The following is a 24,628-nucleotide window of genomic DNA, read 5'->3' as shown; positions in this document are numbered from 1 at the left end:
ATACAGCATAGAAAACATCATATAAACACACACACATATACATATGTACAGATATAATGCAGCTAAAGTTAATAAATAGCTGATGAGGATCATATTTTTAATTTAGGAATTATCGCACTCATGCTCTGCATTAAATTATTTCATTCTGATTGTGTTATTCCTTATTTCGATGTTAATCGACAGCTAAAACGCGGATGAATGTTAACAAGCTGCATCGGTTTCTTGAGGCTTTTTGTTGTATTTAATTAGACTAAACTCGCGGCTTAACAGGCTGCACGCTAGCGTGCACCCTGCTGGGCACGAGAGCGTGAACAGAGAGACGGGTGATAATCGAGCACATCATTCTATCTATCGCATCCTATCGAACCACCTTTTTTACTTTTTAATAGTTTGTTTAGTTCATATTAAAAGACCTCCACGTGACCACATTTACCAACCAAATGACGGGATGTTAACAGAAATATAGCAATGTTTGGCATTTGGGGGAAAAGAACCTGGGTTTGAGCAAATATAGATCATTTCTTGCGCGGATCTGCCTTCACGTGTCTTTATTGATCCGTGACCAGTGACGACTTGTGTTTTAGAAAGATTATTGGTTGTTTTGGATTGACTTTAGTTTATTGGATCACTTCAAGAATCCTTTCACCTATTTAGCCACTGGTGTTGGTCTGGTATAAAACATAGCCAATGATATTAACATATAATTTTTCTACAGTTCGGGCGTCAACCATATTAATTTATTGATAAAATGAATTTACTTTCAACATGGGAGAAATATTCAAATACGATGTTATTTATTGCAGTGAGTGCTACTCATGAGTATTATTATTTTTTCAATCACATTCACTATCAATGTCAATTTTAGCTTTACGCCTGTTTTTTTTTTTTTTTCCTGGTTATTTTATTTGCACCGATGTTGTGAAACATGTTCAAACACACATTTTCAAACACAGCCTTCAATGCCAAAGCAGTCAGGATTGATTTTTTTTTTTTTTTATGTAACCTCTCTCAATAGAGGCTTAATGATACAAAGTAGCACCATGATATTTTATACGTGAACCGATGATTTTTAAACCGCTGGATACTGAAAGCATGGATACATATTTTACCGAAGCCTATTACAGGCAGATTAGAGGCTTACACTACGCTTTCCTTGCTGTTAATGGAGTGGCACGACTTGCTCAAGTATGGAAATCGTGTTTCTTGTCAGCTTTTTTTCTTCTTTTTTTTTTATTGATTGTCGCTGGAGAGATTAGTGTATCCCCAAGTTCACACGCTTGAAAAGCTGGATTGTCTCCATTATACCAGAAAAAGGGAACATTTCAAAGGTGCCTGTGATAGATCCCTCGATGAAATGGATCGTATATATTATGTACATGAGGAGCTGGGAGTTGAGCCTCGGGGATGTATCCTATAATTCGATGTGAGCGTCTACAATCTTTTTATTATTTCTATAGAGGCAACAGTGTTCGGGCTGCGCATTGATTTACAAGAACAACGGTTAGCAGTTTGTGCCTTTGACACGCTAACGCTCGAGGCGGTTGACTTGTCAAGGATTACTAAGCGAATGGTGAAGAGCTGAAGTCTTAAAAATCTTCTGAGGACTAAAAACATTAGGTCCGAATTCAGCGAAGTGCCTTAAAACTGCAATCCTTGTTGCCATAGAAACACAAAGAGGACCTCCATTGACGTTCCCATTTGCTTTTTTGTGATTTCACCAGACTTTCCATGAGTTTTATGTGACGGATGTGTTAAAAATAGCAGTTAGAGACATTCAGCGCTGAAACGATGCACCAGTTTTTTTTTTTTTTTTTGTTATTTTTTTAATTACAACACCATTTGAGGTCAGATTTGACATTTCTTAAATCTTCCCAAATCATTTGAAATAATCTAGTAAATGAACTGGAAAATGTCTCTCGCACGGATGATAATTTTATTCTTTTCTCAAAAAACAGTTTCTTCAAAGTTTAACCATGGAGCCTTTTGAGATTCTTTTATTTGTCAAACCCTCTTCCTGTTTTTATTCCTACAGCTATAAGTAATTGCTGTGTCTCGCCAATTTGAAAGCTTCATCATTTATAATTTATATATTTCTTTGCTGCCGCAGAGCCAACAAATAACATTCATTATATTTAATTGTTGGCCCCATGTTTTTTTTTTTTGTTTTTTTTTTATAGTCTTCTATTTCCCTGCAATTTTACTTTTCACAGTGTGGCACCATTGTTATTAATCTGTTTCCCCAGCATGGGATTTTCATGCTGCTCTGCCTATTTTTCTGTAATGCTACTCATTTTGAACAAGAGGCTTCATGTATATTCAATGGCCTGTTTATCTGTTGCAAGAGAAGCTTGTCACCATCCCAGCACCGAGATAAGATAAGGTGTATGAATGAGAAGGTTAATGTATTTAAAGCAGTTTCTGCACACTTCCACTGCAGGGGACCTTTTCAGGAAGTACCGAAGTAGTGTTTACTCCCTTCCAGACTTTTAGAGAACCCTATATTTTCCCTCACAATGATATAGAATATATGAAAATATTTTTTTCAAGCTATGACGCATTGCTTGCTTGAAGTTCCTGGTTTAAGCAGCGGCCACAGCATACTTATAAGGGTTTTACTTATTTAATTTAATTTAATTTAGTTTTATTGTATTATATCCATTTATTTGTTTATTTATCCATCCATTTATTTTATTTTATTCTATTTTATTTCATTTTATTTTCCTTGGCCAGTGTTCTGATGATTGGGTATAAACTCAGAAAACACACATTTTTTTTGTGTTTCAATGAAAATACGAAACAAGAATAAGCATGAATTCAACGTAGTTTTCCCCAAATTATTTTTTGCATTTCTGCAAACAAATGTTGAAGGTTGTCCCGATGTCAAGTGGGGACTAGTTTGTATTCATGCTAATGTGTAATAATTTTTTGAAAAATTGCATTTCGATCACTTCGGTCGAATGATGTTTAGTCTGATGCGAGTTAAATGGTAAAAAGCCACATGGAATTATATGCAGCGTAGTAGGTACAGTATTGATCCGTTTGATCAGTGTTAGTTCAAACCATTTTCCACCATTTGTTTTGTTTTTTTCTATAAAGTGCATGCATTTAGGAAAAACCCTGATTCAGTAGGTTTCTGAGAATATTCATGATGAAACAGGGGACTTTGAGAATAAACAAGGTGGCACTGTTTTGAATTGCAAAGTCCAAAGCACATACTTAAATGAAGTTGGATTTATACATGCTCACAGAGACGAAAAAACACACACACATTCATCTACATTATCAAACAAAACATATTTTGTTCTTGTTAATTCTTGCCCCTCCTGCTTTGCATGTTTTTTATCGTATTGCATCATAATTTATAGTTTACTTTGGAGCAACTTGAGACCCCAAACCCAGCTGCTAAGGAAGATGACACACTTAATATCACGCATTACCAGACACGCAAAATGGACTGACATCTGACCAGCTTTCATGGACATGTTATCAAACATAATCATGACAAATGGATATTATTTTTTAATTCTTTGAAAGCTTGAAGCAGACAAAAAATGAAGTTAATTAAAAGAAAGATCTTGATTATTGAAAGTAAAAAAATGATTAATCATGACATTTCCATCTTGGCAAAAAAACAAAAAAACAAACAAACAAAAAAATATAAATTACACACACACACAGATATATAAATACAAATATGCAATAAAAATATATACAATATACAGTATATTTATATATATATATATATATATATATATATATAAATCAAACAATAAAAGAATATATATATATAGATATATATATATATATATATATATATATATCACACATGTTTTTTTATTGCATATTTATGTTTGTATATCTGTGTGCGTATAAAATTACAACTAAAAAACACAGATAACAATGTCAATTTTCTTTCATTTTCATGTGTGTTTTGGGGCAGTTGTAGTATTTTGGTTGAGTTATTAAAACCTGAAAGACAATCATAGCTCTTTGGGGAGGCTCACATCTTCCTCACTTAAACTACATTTCTGGGACAACAGGTGCTTTCAGGGTACGGGAGCTTAAATATTGATTGATTTTATCAGTGTTTTGCTCAAAACACAGTCAAAATACAACTCATGAATTAATAAAGGACAACTCTTTTGGATCATCTAAAAAATTCAAAATAGCCCAAAGTGATTTGGCCTTGACATAATTAAGGCCAAAAAAGAAAAAAAAAACAGCCTCTTTGGACAGATAGTTTTGAAAATCAAAATGGATCCCGGTATTTCATTTTTTCAAAATAGCTGTTTCCTTGCTGGAGATCACAAATGTGTCATGCATTTCATACATTTTAACATTTTTGATCATAGTTATGAAATGAGGTGCAGGTCAGTAGACTCACACGCTAAATATAAACACATTGATAATATCATATATATCTTCATATAACCATTATATTATGATCGGAAAGGTTATCATGTTTTCTGCGCTGGTTAGACTCACTCATTCCTGCCACATAATCAGGAAAGGTGTCACTTACAACGCATAAACAATTCTTCCACTATCTGGACGTGATACATTTTTCAATTAATTCATTTAAGATATAATGCCGTGAAACCCCTCTGAGGTCCAATTTAAAGTACATGAGCTGAAGGTGCATACGACAATGCTTTGTAGTGTCATTTTAATTAATACTACCCAGAGATCTTATTTAGTCTTCCTTTGAGCTTTGAAAACCTCAGAACTACGTAAATTAATTAAGAAGTGTATGCTTGCCTTGAGAGGTATCACACCAGCGGATAGCTTATTCCATCATGACCCCTAAACTTCACATCACAGAGGCGTATTCTCCAGCTGCCTCGCTGCTTGAACGCGTAACTCTGGGCTAAAAGCCGTGTTCAAACCACCTCCGCGTGAACAAAACAAAATAACAGTTCAGGGTATCAGCGTAATTGATTTATTCTCTTGAGGTAGTTGGACTGATGAAATTGTGAAAAAAAAAAAAAAAGGTTAAAAACATGATGATTATGATAAAAAAAAAAAAAAAAAAAAGTGCTTTTTACACAATTAAAACCCCCTGAGCTCCAGAAAATGCTTTTTATTCCCGAATATTAACCCCAATTGCGAGTGGCAGCAAATACTTATCAGCCATTTAAGCACCTTTAGGCTGTTCCTGCTTCTTCCTGATCAAATGCATTTGCAGGACTGTCTCAGAAAATTAGAATATTGTGATAAAGTTCTTTATCTTCTGTGATGCAATTACAAAAACAATAATGTCATACATTCTGGATTCATCACAAATCAAATATTGAAATATTGCAAGACTAACGTACTACATGCTAATATACTGCTTTTTCCTGCTTTCTCTGACGCACTGCATTTTAATATGCAACCTGCAAACACACTGCATGCAATACAACTAATTATCCCAGCTAGTTGTGAACTACCTTTGGATAAATTTCCACCGAAATGAGTGAAAAAAAGCACTATCATCTGAATCTCACTTGTAAAGCATCTTTGAGTATCATGAAAAGCGCTATAGAGAACCTATGTATTTTTATTGTTATTATTATTACTATCAGCAACACTGGTCAACATTCTAATAAAACACTCAACAGAAGTAAGTAGCTCAAATAAACTTCTGGGCTATTAAATTTGCCATATATATATATATACAGGACTGTCTCAGAAAATTAGAATATTGTGATAAAGTTCTTTATCTTCTGTAATGCAATAGCAAAAACAAAAATATCATACATTCTGGATTCATTACAAATCAACTTAAATATTGCAAGCCTTTTATTATTTTAATATTGCTGATTATGGCTTACATCTTAAGAAAACTCAAAAATCCTATCTCAAAATATTAGAATATCATGAAAAAGTAATTTTTGTTTTTTTAATTGCATTATCGAAGATAAAGAACTTCATCACAATATTCAAATTTTCTGAGACAGTCCTGTATTACCATTGATTTATGATATGTTTCTTATACAAGCTTTTAACGTTTTGGCATCCAAACTAATTCTATGGTACAAGAAACACATTTTAATTCAAAAAGTTTTAGCAGAAAATATTCATTGTGAACAGTGATTAGTGTAGACTTAATTACTATATGCATTAGTAAAGCTTTACGGCAATGACGGGAATAAATAGAGAATATTCCATCGCTTTCTCTGATTTCCGTATTTTCATTTTTATAACAGTATTTCATCGTCTGGTATCCATAAAACCCCACTCACTTTTATGCATTGTGCAGTACCTTCAGGGGTATTCATAAACTTTTTACCTGATGTCATCCAAAGTGTGAGTTCCCCCTCTAGTTCGCAGTCTGCAGATTTCTTTCAAGCCAAACTCTGATCATGTTCCTTTTGAGCAGCTAATTACCTCTCCTGGCGGAGGCAGTGATTTTTCACTGCAATGCTGGTAAGCTGTAATGTAATCTCCCTTGGTGAGGGTTCTGGCCACCATGAAGCAAATCCCAGTTTCTGGATTATTTTGCAGGAATGTAGCTTAGGTGTATTCAGTGTGTAATGGAAAAAAAAAAAAAAAAAATCAAATAAAATAAAGTACCAGCTCCTTATAAAACATGCAGGTGCGCATTGTTCTTCACAAAATACGAGTATTTTAGCGCTGAATGGAGGCTTAATGAAGCATGTAACTGTAATGATATGCCCTCCTTCATAATAAAAACGTCCGCAAAAAAAAAAAAAAAAAAAACGAACAAAATTGCCCCTTTTTTTTTTTTTTTAGTGTTCCCACTGACAACAGGTTTAGTGGCCTTTTAAGAATACAATTAACCTCCAAAGCCCCGCAGACATCCTCACACCTGTGATTCTGCGACTCTGCACTGAGAAAAAAAAACTCCATTAAGAACTGCTTGACAAACCCTGAGATCCTCCAGAGACTTGATTTAATTTGCCATCATATGGATGTGACAGTACTTCTGCCAGCAATTTTTAATTCCTCTGTTTTCTGCCAGCAGCTTAACAGTCTTTTAACACCCTTTAATTTGAGACTTGGGGGTGGTGGAGGAAGCGCTTGTTGGCCGGTACAGCGACGAGGATACTTAAAACTGCGGTTTCGGTGGGTTGTTAACATTTAGATAAGTCTGGATCGACCATTCGGTCTAATAGTAAGCGTGTAAATTTGCTGTTGATCTACAGTGCAATATGTGAATCATCATTATGCAAGGCAAGCTTTAATTAACTGTTTTTTTTTTTAATCGATTTTATGTACTGACATATATAGCGTTCACAGCTGTAGGTATTTTGTCTTTCTGACTATTTTAAGCTCAGATGCTGTCAGAGGAGACGCTTTTTTTTTTTTTTCAGCTTGGTGACTCAAACATAAATTTGCATCTGGTCTGTCAGTTACATGCAGTTTGGCAGGTTGATACAACATGCAATTCTTTCATCTGGTATTTTAAACAGTTAATTATTCTGATTTTCCCTGTGGTTATTTATTTTATTTTTTTTTTAGTAATCATATTCGACTGACTTTAGGGAAATCGCTAAAAATTAAAATGAAAAACTTAACATAGAGCATTCTCAGAGGTATAAAAAAAAATGATTTCCCTTGATGGAAATTAATGTTGGTGAAGATGTTTTGAAAAGACAACAGTGTCTCCATGAGGCATTGCTTCATTTTTCCTTTTTTTTTTTCCATTCCTTCCTCCCAACAACATTGTGATCCATATATATATTGGATGTTTTTCCCAATTTGAGAAAGACAGTTGTTCTGTTGTCAAGTTTGTTTTTTGTGAAAACACATTCAAAAACTTACCATTCATTAATGTCTTGATGGTACTTTTGGATTCATTTGAATTGTAATCCAAATGATCATGATATTGCAATTGCGACAACAATTTGGCAATAACTATTGCTGAAAGGGTTTTTTTGTAATTTTGATTTAAAATTTATTCTCTGAAAACTACACCCTGACTCATGAATGTGGAGTAAGTCCAGCCATTTGGCTTCGTGTTAAATATTAGCTGGTAATTCAGTGCAACTTACTTAAGCAGTCACTCCTCACTTTATGACAACTCAAACGGGCGTTACAACTTTGACCGATGTTTATTAGACAAAAATATCTCAACGTCAATTTAAATACAGTGGTAGCGCCGTCGAGAGTTTGATTGTTTACATTTTGGTAGCAGTTGTTGATAACATTCTTGAGGGAGCATGAGTACAGTACAGGTATAAGAAAGGAAAAGCAAAAATGGTTATAATAAAAGATCTATAGCGATAACACCAACTCTATCGTCAACATTACGCTTGGCAAACTTGTCATTTTTCACCGACAGTAGGTTAACTTTTAGGCTACAGTAGGCTAGCCTACCGTAAGGCTATACGGTATACTACTTATATATGACAATTTGAGTTGACATAAAGGCGATGCTTCTCTTAAAGACAAATTCGCTTCACGACGTGGTCGTTGTGACGGATCATCGTAGTTAAACGAAGAGTGACTGCGTGTACCATGTGTCCATTGAAAGACGGACGCTGTCATTCTCAGCAGACGTCTCACGATCCTGCAGATTCCTCCTGTACAACATCAGGAAGATGTAGAAGGCTCTAGTCATCTTTCGTTTGGACGACTGCAACTCCCTCCTTGCTGGTGCCCTAGCGGTGACCATCAGGCCTCTGGAGCTTACCCAGAAAGTGGCACCCAAATCTTATGTTCATTCACTTGCTCCCGGTAGCCGCCCGCATCAAGTACCGGGCGGTGAATGGGACGGCCCCGTCTTATCTCCAGTTTATGGTCGAGCCACATGTCCCTACCCGTCCCCTCCGATCTGCCACCTGTATTTTCGCGATATTTTCGCTCCGAGCCCCCGGCTGCCGATCGAACCGGTCTCGGCTCTTCTCTGTCTTGGCTCCTCAATGGTGGAACGAACCGCCCATCTTTTGCCGAGAGCCGAAAACATACATCTTCACTAAGCACTACCCTACTAATCGCACTTAGCCTCCAACCGAAAAAAATTAAAAAAAATAATGAACGATGAATTGACTGTATGTATGTATGTATGTATATGGTTCTGACATGGCTAATCGCTTGAGCGGTCACTTCTGATTTCCAACCGGTACTTCGGATCTTCGGTGATTGAATTGCACTTCTTTTAAGTTGCTTTGGATAAAAGTGTTTGCCAAAAGGCTGTAATTTAATGATTGGCCTCTTGTTGCGATGAAAAGGAAGGTGTGCGACCATTTCATCACTATTTATTCCGCTTATCCTGGGTTAGAAGTGCTAACTGCTGTGCTATCTTGCCGCCCCAAAGTCCTGCTGGAAAGGCATTATAATATGCAGAAGTCCTGTTTGCTTTTCTGTTTGCTTTTAATTTCTGATTGTATTAGTTGGTCTCCTACTATTTGCAAGGTGCATCCAAATTCCATTTTAAAGAATTTGATAGTTTACTGTCCACCTGCTTAAATGTAGCATTTCAGCATCTATTCATTTTTGATAATAAAACACATTATCATTTGTGTGGATATTCAGCCTCATAAGAAATTTGTGTTCAAAGTTTATATATATATATATTTGTACCTCAATATGTATTTTTATATCCCATTTCCACTCGATCTCAATGCTCAAATTCATTGTTTTCTCAGTGAAAGACAAATCTTATCTCCTGTGAATGGGGACTCTTGGAATACAATAACTCTAATGGAGACAAAGAACACTAGAATATCCTCTGTGATACTGGTGTTAATTTTTGGGGGTAAAAATGACTGCAGAATATAGTGACTTAATACCTTCAAGTGGGCTATGTCAAAAAAAAAATATGTATAGCAAAAACATAACTCACACCTCACATTTGAAGGATTTCAAATCCCATGATTATGCTAACCCTGCTTGTCAGCAGTTATACGGGATTTGTAGACAATCTGTATATCGGATTTGTAGACAATCAAAACAATTTGGTGCGCTGTCAGTGGTACACTGGGATTTCAAGCCTGATTACTTATTTTTGTAAGGCGATATTAATGCTCGTGAGCTTTCGGATCGTCTACAAACTGATCGACTTAGAAACACCCCCCAAAAAGAGTCAGCAGGTAAGGGATTAGTCAAGTCAAACAGCATGATTCCACACCGCGACTCCAATAAGTGAGTATTTCTCCTTGTCGGTTAAATCAATCATCCAAGATTAGATCACATTCGCGCTGATGTTTAGCAATCGGTGGACATCCCGTCGCGCGGCCGACAGCGGCCGGATTTGTTTGAATATTCGAAAAGGACCGGTCCGACTGCACGAGGAGTCGGAGCGTACCGTCGAACAATTAGTCACGGTCGATTCTCTCCGAATCGGTGTCTCGCTTTTCCAAAGTGAGGTTAGCGAGGGAAGGCGGGGATCCATAAACATCAGGAAGAGAGCTGGTTCGTCTCCTTGCATGCTCGTAAAAGTCATGCTTAATCACTCTGAAAGTCTCATCCAAGAATGATATTGTTTTGCTGAATCCCGCTTGTCAAATCGTGTAACGTTTAGGGTCCAGACAACCGTAAGTGCCTCTACTTTCTCTTTTGTCAAGATGAATGTTATCAGTAAAGTGATATTTTCTTTTTTTTTTTCTCGTTCACATAAAAACACACATGGATTTTCAGAAATGTGGCGTAAACTTTCGACAGCTCTTCCTGTCAACTTTGATTTGACGGCACCTAAAACAATAAATACGATTGAATGAAATCTTGCATGACTAAATCTGATTATTTAGAATAACCGCTGGTTAATTTTTGATTGTGTGGGCGCTGTAAGGGATCTGAAGCTGTCTGGGCGTAACGGGGCCATGACAAGCTAATACTGCAAAGTGAGCAATACTTGAGTGTAATCGGTCGGGGGATGATTGAAAACAGCCTTTTATTGATGAGCTTCAAACTGCGCCTTCACATTTAAAACAGTGGAAGGAGAAGAAGAGCGCTTTAAATCTACTTTTTGAATTTTTTTTTTTTTTTTCCATCCAAAAAAAAAAATGGGTGCCTCAGTGGAGTTTTCACTGAGGCAAAAAATAAAAAATGAAAAATCTGGATAATTACCACTACACTGGCCATCCTTCGACTCTATAAAGGGCCAAATCAGCCCAAGCCATAAAAATAGTGCACATACTGTATAAAACGTGCTCTTGAAAGAAAGTCACATCGTTACGGCCGGAGTCATATTTTTTATGAGATTCAGACTTCGCTTGGCTTATGAAGACAGTAAATGTTCTGTGTTTGGCAGAAGGGGCTTCTTCTATTGTCCTATGTGGAGGGGCTTAGGGAGCCGCTTGCCTGGGAAAGCATGAAAGGGAGAAACAGCTGCTTTTATCCACAAAGCCTGAAACATGAACTCAGGAGGACTTTTTTTTTTTTTCTTTCTTTTTTTTTCTTTTTTTTTTTTTTTTTTGTCGGTACGCCTGGTTGCCAGCCTATGCATCCTCAAGACTGGAGTGGCTGAGCGCTTTCCGTCTCATGAGTGAAAGAATAATCTCTGCATATGAGAGCAGCAGCTACTTTCCTAAAATCCCATTTCACACAGCCCAAAAAAAAAAAAAAAAAAAGAATATTCTCGGAAAAAAAAAAAAAAAAAAAAGACATTTAATGCAACTTGACAAGTGAGGCAGCTCACGCTTCGAGCCCACCTTGAGGAGCGAGTTAATACAAAATGTTTTACCTGGTTCTCCACTGAAGCCTGTCACTAGACAATGGAGGGCTCTACTGACAGGAACAACTAAATCGAAGGAACGTTGAGGGTCAACGTGCCTGAAGGCTGGCAAATATCAGCGGAGAGAAAATGACTTGATATCTGATTTCTCCACCGATTTGAATCCCGCGAACGCCATTTGAATATGAATTACGCTTTAACGTGAAAGTCAGCTGAGGACATGCGAGAGTCCGGTAACTTTATCATAATGAATTGATCCATATCATTTTTTTTTTAAATCACTTCAACAGGGAGTTTAACCATTTAGCATATCAAGTGATAACAGACACTTTACATTATTAATTTGATTGATTGTGTAAGAAAGCCAGTGCAAACTGAATGGTAATGCGATATAAAGTGCCTCTTTGTGATTTAATGACTGTTGGGCTAAATCATGATTCTTAGCTCATTAAAATTCATAAGTTGCTCCAAACCGTGCAGTGATTTTTTTTTCTGGCGAGTAACTAACAAAATAAATGTATGAATTAATAAATACCATCTTTGGCAGAACTGCACCCCGCAGCTACGCACTTCTGAATGCTGAATATTCAATCAAATTGCTCCCCGCGTGTATAAAGAACACATGTTGAACTTCGCGAAGAATGCGCATAATGTCATGCCAAATGCTGCGGGGATTTCTCTAAAGAGAAGAGGCTAACTTACAGCTCTCGGAGAAGCAAGACTGGCATGAATCAATGGCGGAGGAGTTGGAAGCTGCTAGACTTGAATGTACAGCTGAGCGGGAGGAAGTGGGGAGAAAGTGGGGGGGACCTTAGAGAGCGTTACTCAGCTCTCTGCAGGGGATACGTTCAACCAAATTAATCTGTTGTGAAATGTGCAAGTGCTCGCGCGGACCCACGCCGGATTTGCATGGGAGATCGGGGGGAGAAGCGTAAGGGTTAGTATAGGGAAATCCGCGGGGAGGTTGTGTCATGAAACAGGATCTGAAAAGACAAATTTTCCCACAGGGGTTGAGTCCTTCATTCCTAGCCTTGCCGTCACCCCGGTATTTCTCTGCCTGAACCGATTCCTCCGCCCACACGTCCAGCATCGAAACACCGTGCACGGTGTAGCCTTTAGCATGCGGAATCTACGGAGGCATCCGGGCCATGGAGTGGTGGGCAGAAGGTGCTTATAGCTGCACCGCTGCAGCTTGCCAGATGTCGTATACGTTCTGTGTAACATTGAGCAGCGGGCGAGAACCTTGAAGGAGCGTCTGCAAAGAACGAGTCAAATATAAGAAAGGCTGGAATGAAAATCCGGATAGAATGATGACTAGCTAACTACAAGTGTGATTGACTTGGAGTTGTGTGTGTGTATATATAAATATATACACTGCTCAAAAAAAATAAAGGGAACACTTAAAAAACACATCCTAGATCTAAATGAATGAAATATTCTTATGAAATACTTTGCTCTTTACACAGTTGAATGTGCTGACAACAAAATCACACAAAAATGATCAATGGAAATCAATTGTATCAACCCATGGAGGTCTGGATTAGGAATCACACTCAAAATTAAAGTGTAAAAACAAACTCCAGGCTGATCCAACTTTGATGTAATGTCCTTAAAACAAGTCAAAATGAATCTGTGTTGCTTCCTGAGTGGACACTATGACTTGGAGTTACATTGTGTTGTTCAAGTGTTCCCTTTATTTTTTTGAGCAGTATATATACTATAGTATATATAGTCCCCCCCAAAACTATAGTATATATATATATATACACACACTATAGTTTATATATATATATATACACACTATAGTTTTTGGGGGCAAATCCTTGCTCGTGGGGGAAATTGGGGTCTTTTTAACCCAATTTAAGGAGCGTGTTTCATGTCTGCACTAAATGGAAAGTGCGTGAGCCAACTTGGTTTGTGAGTAAATAAATAAAATCTGGCTTCACGCATATATTTTATATATACAAACACACAGGATTATGCGTCAAAGGTGTTGCATCCCTTCCTTTTTAAATTAAGATTTGAGATTAGATTCAATTTACACATGTGAGGATACAGAGTAATGAAATCGCATCTCATCAGAAGTACAAAAGCAGATGTGCAAATGCACATAATGTGCAGTATTTACAGATAAATGCAGTATTAAAGAATAAAAATTGAATAACTGTTTTTTTTTTGTTTTTTTTTTTACAGCTCTTGCAAGTATAATTACATGACTGTCTCAGAAAATTAGAATATTGTGATAAAGTTCTTTATCTTCTGTAATGCAATTAAAAAAACAAAATTAATTTTTCATGATATTCTAATATTTTGAGATAGGATTTTTGAGTTTTCTTAAGATGTAAGCCATAATCAGCAATATTACAATAATAAAAGGCTTGCGATATTTCAGTTGATTTGCAATGAATCCAGAATGTATGATATTTTTGTTTTTGTAATTGCATTACAGAAGATAAAGAACTTTATCACAATATTCTTATTTTCTGAGACAGTCCCTTATATCTGGGTACTCATCTTTAACTATTTATGCAAGCTTTTTACCAAGGTTACTACCGGTGTTGACTTTCTACTGACCGAAAAAGGCTGCCCTTTGTTGCAAAAAATAAAAAAAATAGAAAAATAATGTAAAAAAAATCAAAACATTTTTGATCTGCTACATGCTACTAGTTGCAAATATGTTGCAGTAGTCGTGCGGAAGCAGCGCTACAATTTCAGCAACACATTCCTTTGTCATGGCGGCAGCGTCGGCCTTTTCTGCATCAAACAGTAAATGTCCTTTTTTTACCAAGTGTCAAAAAGAGGCTACAGTTCTCCAAACATGCCTGAAGCTCAAACACAGCAGAGCTGAGATAAAAAAAAAAAAAAAAAAAGAACTGCTATGGATCAAAAAGTGATGACAAACGTTAATGATTAAATGAAAAAAAAAAAAAAAAAATTCAGCACACTTTCAAAGTTTTCATAGTACAGCTGCTGTGCAAGTTCTCAAAAATCATCAAAGTGCACAACTGTACTTCTGATAGAAACTCTTCATTTGGACTATATATTGGACCCACTTGCAAATATGTAACCAGCATAAAATAAAATGTGAATATATATATATATATATATATACATACATATTTGTATAAGGTGAGCTGCTAAAATATGAACTCCCTGCTGCTATGTCATGTTCCTAGCTATCTTTGTTTTGGAAAAAAAAAAAAAAAAAGAAATAATTGGATAAATGGAATGTTAAATTCTCAAAGAATTTAGCCTTGGGTATAGAAACACAATTATTGAGATAAAAAGAAAAAAGAAAAGGAAAGAAAAATATGTGTATTGTAGTGTAATTTAATGGGATTACATTGATGCTTGCTTGATAAAGCATCGTAATTTGACTCCTGTTAAATGTCAGTATTTGCCATATTGTTGAATCGGCACCAGGTTGTACGGGACTAAAAAAAAAAACAAAAAACAAAAAGATTCTTGCCTTTCTGCATTTCTATAGCAGTTATGTGTCACTTTCAAGGGTGAATGCCAAAATTCAAAGCTGAGTTCAATGCCTGGCACACTGAGTGAAAGCTGAAACAGAATACGTAATGATATGAACGGATGATTTTCTTTTAACTAAAAACCCTTTATTATGATGACTCGGTTGTCAGAGTTAAACCTCGCGTATTGTATTAAGAACTGGCATAATCTTGATGGCGATGAAAAGAGGCAAACTAGGGAAAAGAAAATAAACACAAAACAAATAAAGTCATCCACAAAAACAAACATTTTTTTTTTTTTTTCTATCGGGGGAAATGCTCAAGTCTACATCTCTGTTCCCCGGAACCTCACGGCTTTTTTTGCACAGCGGTGCGCCGAGAAGGTCCGACTGCGCTGTCGACGAGTCGATGACAAGACGACGATAAAAAGAACGGGGTTTCGGACAGGAGGAGCGGAACAGAAAGCAGCGCCGCCGTTGCAGAATCGGGTCTTGACGTAGGATTGGAGTGATCATTGCTTCCCGCTGGCTGCTTCCTCTCCACGAGGGGCCGAGAAGCAATCACTTCTGACCGAGCGATTAGCATATTAGAAGGTGTTGTTTAGATTCGCGGTGTCATCTGTCTTTACCGATAACGTTCCCCTGACAGATCAAGCCTTCAGCCGGTGGCTCGCACTCCTGCTCGCCGTGTAAACTGTTTGTTGAAGTTGAAATCTGCTAGATGCTTGTTTTGCATATCAGACGTGTCACCACACGTATCCCTTACCGCGGTGACTGGACTGCACTTCCCAGATATCGCTTGCCAGTCAAATCGGTATTTTTATTTTATTTTTTTTTCCCCCGACATCTCGGTTCTGGAGTTCTTTTGAAACATGAAACGGATTGGAGACCCGCAGTAACAGACCACCTGCTGATTAACCCAGAAAGCGAGATTACTCCTTGCAATTTTACACAGCACCGGGTATAAATAATTTCAATCTGGTTTGCTTTGGTTGAAAGTTAAACTTACAATTACGAAAAAGGAAGTAGATCTTGATCTGAGTACCGGTAGAATTCTGGATTTCAATGTCTACTTCTATCAAATGGAGAGTTAGATAATAGTATCTATTATTAAACTTGCAATTCTGGTCTGTAGACTTGTATGTAAACACAGTGGCTACAATAGAATCATGGAATTGAATTGGATTCAGGTCATTTTTATGCAAAAATTTCTCAGTTTCTTCAGAATTCCCCACTGCCATCCAAGTATGTTTACAATGTTTATACTCAGTGCGGATATATCAAATTGAAACAATTGAAAACATATAAAACAACGTACGCTGATGATGCATTTACTTTACTTCATCTACTTCCATACACTTCATCGCATGCAGAAGCTCTCCCGTTAATGGATCTAAATATATATGATGATTAAAAGACCAATAGCAACGTTTTTCTGTTTAGCGCCACCACATCTGTACATTATAAAATTAAAATAACACATTTGAAATAATAACAAAAAAAAAAAATACAATGTACAAAGAATGCGTTGACCTTGAAAACATTTTTTTTTTTTTTTTTTTATATTATGCTAAGACTGAAGTCATGGTCAAGCACACTTCACCACAGATGTGGGCATTCAACGTGTCATCTTGTTATTCTTGATAGGCAGCCCGCTGGGCCGGTGTGTCAGTTTGTCAGCGTGCACTAGGAAAATGTGCACTCTGCACATCCTGCTCTCATCTATGAAGAGACAGACCTTAAACTACATTGATATCAACCTTTTTGCAAACGTGCTTTTACTGAATCCGCGAGTTCCCGTGTGTTGTCGTCCGTAAAATCACACGTTATTGTTCTCACCCCCCTGTTCCTCTGCAGACAAAGATGAGACGCTGTCAGTGATTGTAGCCTATGTGAATCCGGGGGGTTTTATGTTTCCTTTTTCTTTTCTTTTTTTTTTTTTTTTTTTTTTGACAGGGCTGAGTGGATAGCGAGGTCTCACGTCAGTGTACGGGTTACTCTTCTTTCGACAGAGCTAACCTGGAAAAGGGGGGAGAGCAACGGGGGGGGGGAGGGGTTCCTGTCAGACGGTGAAAAAAACAAAACAAAAACATAAATATTGCAAATCTATTAACCATTCAGTACTTTATCAGAGCTGAAGGCAGCATTATTAGTGCAATAAAGCACCTTCAAGATAGCAATGGCTTCTTATTGTAGCGGGCACCAATAGATACTAGTTTGGATCCTTAAACTATGTATTATTTTTTTCTATTTTTGTGAATTGCATCCTGGTATCTTCTGACCCTGGGTCATTCAAAGATGAAAATATACTGCTCAAAAAAATAAAGGGAACACTTGAACAACACAATGTAACTCCAAGTCAATCCCACTTGTGTGAAATCATAGTGTCCACTCAGGAAGCAACACAGATTCATTTTGACTTGTTTTAAGGACATTACATCAAAGTTGGATCAGCCTGGAGTTTGTTTTTACACTTTAATGGTGAGTGTGATTCCTTATCCAGACCTCCATGGGTTGATACAATTGATTTCCATTGATCATTTTTGTGTGATTTTGTTGTCAGCACATTCAACTGTGTAAAGAGCAAAGTATTTCATAAGAATATTTCATTCATTTAGATCTAGGATGTGTTTTTTAAGTGTTCCCTTTATTTTTTTGAGCAGTGTATGTTTTGGGCTTTCGCTGTCTTACTATTTTTATATATATACACACACACACATATGCATACGCACACACATATACATATACCTATACATATAAATATAGTGTACTGTTTGTGTTAGTGCCTGAAATTTCCAGTATTCGGGTGGATTCAGAGAGAAAGCTAATGGCGGCTGCTGTTAAGAGTCTGTCTAGGAAACAACCAGTTTCTACATACAATCAAACTTATATAAAATGGGTGTTTATTCATTCATTATTAAGTGTACAGATAATGAATAAATGAGCATCCCTCATGTGCATTCCTTCATATTGTGACAGCATGCAGTATCGATTATAGTTTGTGTGTGATTGTGTGTATGTGTGTGTGTGTGTGTGTGGGAGGTTATCCTAGGTTATCCTAGGTTATCCTATATGCAGGAAAGGTCGACAATTGATCACGGTGCAACATATAGAGACACACTCATTTGGCTCTCTCATTCACTGGGTAACCTAGGATCTCAAATGATCTCGCTGGATGTTTTTTGGATTGTGGGAGGACGCAAAAACCCGGAGGAAACCATGCAGCCACGAGGAGAGCATGCAAACTCCACACAGGAAGGCCAGAATTTGAATCGAACTAAGTAGCTTCATGTTGAGGGATTGTTTTTTTTTAATTGTCCTGTTACGTGATTCATTTCCACTATTGTTAGTATATTTTTCCCACAAAGAGAACCAAAACAACCTTTTTTCTATGTTTAAGATACATTTCCTACAGGTTGTTCAACCAAATGATCTCCCATGCTGGTTTCATCCTGCAGGACTGTCTCAGAAAATTAGAATATTGTGATAAAGTTCTTTATCTTCTGTAATGCAATTAAAAAAAAAAAACTAAATTACTTTTTCATGATATTCTAATATTTTGAGATGGGACTTTTGAGTTGTCTTAAGATGTAAGCCATAATCGGCAATATCAAAATAATGAAAGGCTTGCAGTATTTCAGTTGATTTGCAATGAATCCAGAATGTATGACATTTGTAATCGCATTACAGAAAATAAAGAGCTTTATAACAACAATCTTATTTTCTGAGACAGTCCTGTATATCTGGGTACTCTTCTTTATCTATTTATGCAAGCTTTTTACCAAGATTACTACAGATGTTGACTTTCTACCAATCGAAAAAGGCTGCCCTTGATTTAAAAAAATGAAAATAGAAAAAAAATAATATAAAAAAATCAAGACATTTTTGATCTGCTACATGCTACTAGTTGCAACTATGTTGCAGTAGTCGTGCGGAAGCAGCGCTACAATTGTAAATTGCATTACAGAAGATAAAGAACTTTACTACAATATTCTAATTTTCTGAGACAGTCCTGTATTCTCTCCAGTCGGTCTCCCTATAATAATCTGCTCTTTTAATTTTTAAATGCGCTCGCCTGTAACGTCATTTCTGTTTCACAAAAAAAAAAAAAAAAAAAAAATGTAGTTCATAAATGCACACACACACACAGTCGCCGGCGTTCACTGTTAAACTCATGCGGAAGCATTTGTGAATGTAACGAGGGTCACGCGGGGCGGCCCGCGATGATAATGCAGAGCGCTGCAGGTGGGCTGCTGTCGCCGCTGTCACTAACACGGCTTTCCCATCCGAAGCCGATGCCAGCTGAAACTACAGGCTGCAAGCCATGTGAGTGAGACTTCGTCCTGCTCAGGGACTTTGCTCTGGGGCCGCATATCCTCCGTGATGGAACTGATTTGACACAGTCAGGTGAAACAAATGCAGATCTTCACGGGGAAGACATTTTCCAAGCATTTTACTTCGCTTTTTACCCAAAAAGAGAGAAAAAAAAAAAAAAAAAAAATCCCTGCAGGCAATACCTTGGTTAATAATTACTTAACATGCCATTAGGAAGTATGAATCAAATAAGGAAAAAAGAAAAAGTGCTTACCAAAAATAATTAACAGGGATTACAAATGTATTGTCACAATGAACCCTCGAAGGGAAAATAATTTTTATGTAACTGTTGCTATTGAATTCCAATAACTTCTTCATAATATAATAAAGTAATTATCACTAATATTCTATTGGAAAAACAACTGAGTTTTCTTCTTACTCCTCACTATTTTCTGAAATGACTCTCCCTTTCCATTCAGGAAATGCATTACAAAAGACACCCACAAACATACACTGTATATATAAATGCATGCACTACATATGGTTGTAACAAGGTAAACAAATACAGAAATGATAGAAGTGTGCAAAATAGTTAAAACCGAAGTCTCGCAACGATCCGGACTTCATTATGCAAGGAAGACAAAAAAACGAAAAAAAAAAATACAGTGGGAATTTCATCCGGTGCTGCATGTTAATTATAAAATTAATTGTAAAATATTAAAAGCGAGAATAAAGGGATTTACACTAACTTCAGGGCAACTTAGCAGGAGCGGCTGCAGAATGTGGGTGTTTTGGGGGGAAAAAAAAAAAAAAAAAAAAAAAAGTTGATCTTCAACAGAAGAAGAGAAGGTTGTTTTTGTGAACGGCCGATGGGGAGGAGGGACCTCCCGTGGAGCTCCGTGCAACACTTAAGTCTGGTTTTAGAGATAAGTCTTGGCAGAAGTTGGGGAAACAGTAAAAGTTGGACCTGCTTCACCCCAATGATGGCGTTTGCCGCCCTCGCGCTTCTGACTAAGCAGGATACACGCATAACATGGCCGCCGGAGTCTCCTACGGCTTCCCGTAAATTTTTCTCTTCCGAACTAAGTGCAGCAGAAACGCTAACAGCGCTTTTGTTAAGTCTCTAGTTGCATAAAACAGTACTCGGCTGTTAACGTACAAGAAAGAGAAAAAAAAAACAGCGACCCCACTACAAAATATTACATCATATTATCAATAAATTATTGCTTTATCATGGGATTCTTTGGTTCAAACAAGGGCGTCTCTGCTACGACCTGCTCTGCTACTAGACTTCTACTTGTTTACAAATCAAGACGCATGCAACTCTGCAGCTTATGCAAACCACCGAGACGGAAAAGTGTTTAAAACATCCTTTCTGTGCAGCCACAAGCAGCTCCTATTGGATGATCATTATGGATCATTTATTTATTTTTTTTTTAATCCTTTGATTTCTATTTAAAAGGGATAAACAGTTTACTTAAAATTAATATCATCCCAATTTTTAACATCTAAAAAGAGAAAATTGAATAAAGCGTGCCTGTGGTTGCGTGTGTAAACACATGGAATTAGGTTTTATTTTATCCCGCCAACTTCAGGGCATCGGATCTGACAATCGTATGCTATTTTTCAAATCGAACGACCGGCACTTTTTTTTTAAATTTTTTTTATTTTACCTAATTTTGTTCGATTGTTGAACACAAACACGATACCTGGCAAGTACGACAAGAGCAACACTAGTACACTATCGGGTATATTTGTCTTGACCCAATTAAATTAACCTAAAATAACGTCCCGGAATGAAACGCGATGATTTTCGGTTGTTTTTTTTCCACCCGTATTTTTTTTTTTTTTTTTTCCGATCCAGCGATGAATGATTTATGACCGTGTGTATATTTGATGACTGTGTGCGATAAAGAAGGCAAATGCATCAGCCTTCTATATTCTTGCTCTCCTTGTCACACATTTGACTACAGCAGCGTACAAGTGACAGAGGGGACTCTGATGCTGCCAGCGTATGGAGAACGTGTTCTGCCTCTGCACATGGCTTGATCTTCCTTGCTTCAGCCTCTCTTACATCATGGCATGTGCCCTGGGGCTTTCTCTCTACAAAGCAGGCTTTCTGTATTTAGAGTTTGATTTATACACAAACACACACTTACCACTTGGGAAGGCGCAATGAGCGTTCTTTTTCCCTGCTGCAATTGCCAGCAATATAATTGTCTTCCCACACTTGAATGTGCCTTTAAGGAAAGCTTTCAGAGGGAAAGATATAACGTCTCTCCAATGCTACCGGTAATTCCGAAGGCACGAGTAAACAGACCTTTTGGAGAGATTCGGTGGCGGATGTAAAATGTTCTGAAATCGGACCGTCCCTTTTATCTATAAAAAGAAAACGTTCACGTTTGTTTCTTTTCTCTAATTTTCTCGCATCAAAGTTTTCCATTTTAATCTCCCGTTTATTCATCTCAGCACGTGTTCGCCAGATAAGCTTCAGAACCGAGTTGTAACGTTGACCGGTGAGGTTGTTTTGGGTTTCGTGTGCAAAAAAAAAAAAAAAAAAAATTCTGATTTGTTTTTTTTTTTCCATACTTTCCATCTTCTCAGGTTGTTAGAGAGCTCCATGTTCAACGCCGAAATGAAAGAGGGTGAGATTCTGCCTCCGACCATACAGCGGCTGATGAAAGGATACAACAAGTACCTCAGGCCTTTCTTTGACAGTAAGGAAACTGCAGTCACATGCAGAAATGACAAAACACTCGGGGGAAATGTGTCTTTGAAAGAGAGCGAGAGGCTCGTGTAGCAATTTCTTGCCTGCGTGTCCCGGCTGAGTAACGTAGTCTGGCATTCAGCGAAATGTACTGCGAATGGATATTTAATATAAACAGGATGTGGATTTGTCTTTAGAATAACTATTCATTTTACAGTGAGTAAAAAAAAAAAACAAAAAACAGAGGCAGCACTTTAGGATAGACTCTCATTATGGTGTGAAAATATTTTTTTTTGAATGCTAATATGTATATGAGGCTAATGGTGAAAATCAACACCGGAGCCGATTTAGATCCCGGTCGTCTGCAGGTAACGCAATTTATTTGCGGCAATGAGACAATGATTATCTGGCTTTGGTAGGGAAGATGTTATATAACTCCCCTGAAAATCCCCCCCCCTGCTACCGCTTAACGCTGCAGAGCAGAGATCCCGTCACAATTTGATTATGGTTTTATTTACTCTCTGTTTCATCCTTAATACCAACGTGCACTTTATCACAGCTCAGTGTGATTACTGGCCTTTCTGCATCGGAAAAAAGAACGAGTCACATACTGATAGAACGTATAAACCCAAGTATTAGTACATATACAATAGCGGAGCGCTTAATTGTCATTATTCTAGGACTCTCGTGCCAAATATAAGAATAAGAACAACTTTATTTATCCCGAAGGAAATTGTTGTGTCAGAGTTTCAAGTAAAACGTAACAATGATAAATAATAGTAGGAAGGAGGGAGAATAAGAAATACAAATAAAACTATAAAGTGTTAAAGGCAAGGCTATAAAGTGTTGTAATACAAGGTTTGTTTAACTTAAGACGAATCACAGAAAAGTCACATCATATCTGCTTTGCCGTCCTTTGTGTTTTTAGGATGAACTTCTCTATATTTTATTAATCCCTTGCGGGAAATTACTTCTCTGCATTTAACCCGTCACGGGTCAACCGCAAGCAGTCGGCCGCCGTCTAGCGGCGCCAAGGGAGCAATTAGGGGTTCGGCGTCTTGTTTAACAACCGTTCGACAGGAATTTTCGGTTCCAAGGACATTCGCTCTGCCCCGTGTGCCACGCCGCTAATTTTAACATTTTTTTTTTTTTTAGAGATTTTTCTACTAAACATACATATCTATTCTCCTCAGGAAAGTCTATCTGAGATGGAAATTCATCTCTAATAATTGGTAATTCACTAATAATTGGTAATTCAAGCTGAGTTTAGCTCGGTCTAAAGCACAGGGCGCTTTGGAACAGACAATTGGACAATTTATTCTATGAGACCTGGTCACTGTGCCCTGTGACGTCGCCGCTGCAGAAATCGGTTGAAAAGACGAAGGGAGATTATAAGTTCCGCAATCCTTCCTCCTTGAGGTCACCGACACAGAGCAGGAGCAAAGTCCAGCAGTGCGCCGGGCTTCTCAAAGGGGGGGAAAAAAAAAAAAATGTGCAGAAATCCACGATAACGTACCCATATTCTTGCTACGGTCCAGCGGCTCTCCTGCATGGCCTACGGTGGATCCACACACACGGGCATGTACTTTATCTGCATTGTGAGAAGAGGCTCATTAATCTCTCACAGAGGAATGGAGATTGATAAATGAGAGGGAAGGCGCATGAAAAGATGAAACAGAGGAAAATGGCAAAGTTAGTCCCCTTTGATGAGGAATCAGCGAGCTAATTCCTTCAAGGACTTGCACACTCTACTGTCTGACGTCGGTGCTGACAATGCACGGTCTTGAGAAGTTGAAACACGCTGTCCTTGACGCGCGGTTCGTTGCGCCCGGCTCGTCGTCATTCGCGGCGCGCCGTCGATGTAACCTGAGCTAATTCAACGTTTAGCATTAACACGTTTAGCATTAACATATTAGCGTCTGTTTCAGATGGGCCCGTGACGGTCGGCATGAGCCTGGATATCGCGAGCATCGACACCATTTCAGAGATCAACATGGTAAGAGGATGGTGTTATATTTTGTATTTTTATTTTGTAATGCGTTGTGTCTCTTTATATTGTTTATTAAGCCCTTTACCCCATGGCGTAAACTGATGATAAGTCATTCCCAAGGATACATTTACCCGGTAAATATTACCCAGTATCAGGATGATGCGGTGCCGCAACTTAACTTAATATTTATTCCCGTCAAAGCCCTCACCCCATCACTGACATTTTTAGAAAACACGTAAATACAGAACCGGTGATTCTTGACGATGACATGTCTCTGGTGCTGAAGGGGAAAATGGGATCTCTAAATTTACAAGTGCATGCACTCAGCTAATACTTCCTAATTTAGTAGCCCTCGCAGCGACCATGGGGTTTTCAAGTTATGAGTCTGTTTTGACTGTCTGACGATTACACACTTGGAATGACTTAGTCTTTTTTTTTTTTTTTCCCCACTCAAAGACCAACCGTACACAGGAAGTTGTGCCATGCTGCCGTTGGCAAATACTGTTTTTAGACCAGCCAGGAATAATT

General features: G+C 37.6%; 1 protein-coding gene across 3 annotated transcripts in view; it reads left to right on the top strand.

Moving 5' to 3' along the window:
- The window catches only part of LOC147236161 (gamma-aminobutyric acid receptor subunit pi), a 59,102-nt gene that overhangs the window by 17,340 nt on the left and 17,134 nt on the right, over positions 1-24,628 (top strand). For all 3 annotated transcript variants that reach the window (XM_086164582.1, XM_086164598.1, XM_086164591.1), the window contains exons 3-4: positions 22,008-22,120; positions 24,039-24,106. In XM_086164582.1, the coding sequence (XP_086020708.1) occupies positions 22,008-22,120; positions 24,039-24,106 (181 nt within the window). The remainder of the gene's footprint in view (positions 1-22,007; positions 22,121-24,038; positions 24,107-24,628) is intronic.

This window comes from Fistularia commersonii, chromosome 2, assembly GCF_037954325.1.
Source record: "Fistularia commersonii isolate RoL2024-O1a breed Wild chromosome 2, RoL_Fcom_v1.0, whole genome shotgun sequence".
NCBI classification, from domain to species: domain Eukaryota; kingdom Metazoa; phylum Chordata; class Actinopteri; order Syngnathiformes; family Fistulariidae; genus Fistularia; species Fistularia commersonii.
The sequence above is the reverse complement of the archived record's forward strand: the minus strand, read 5'-3'. Positions and strand labels throughout refer to the sequence as shown.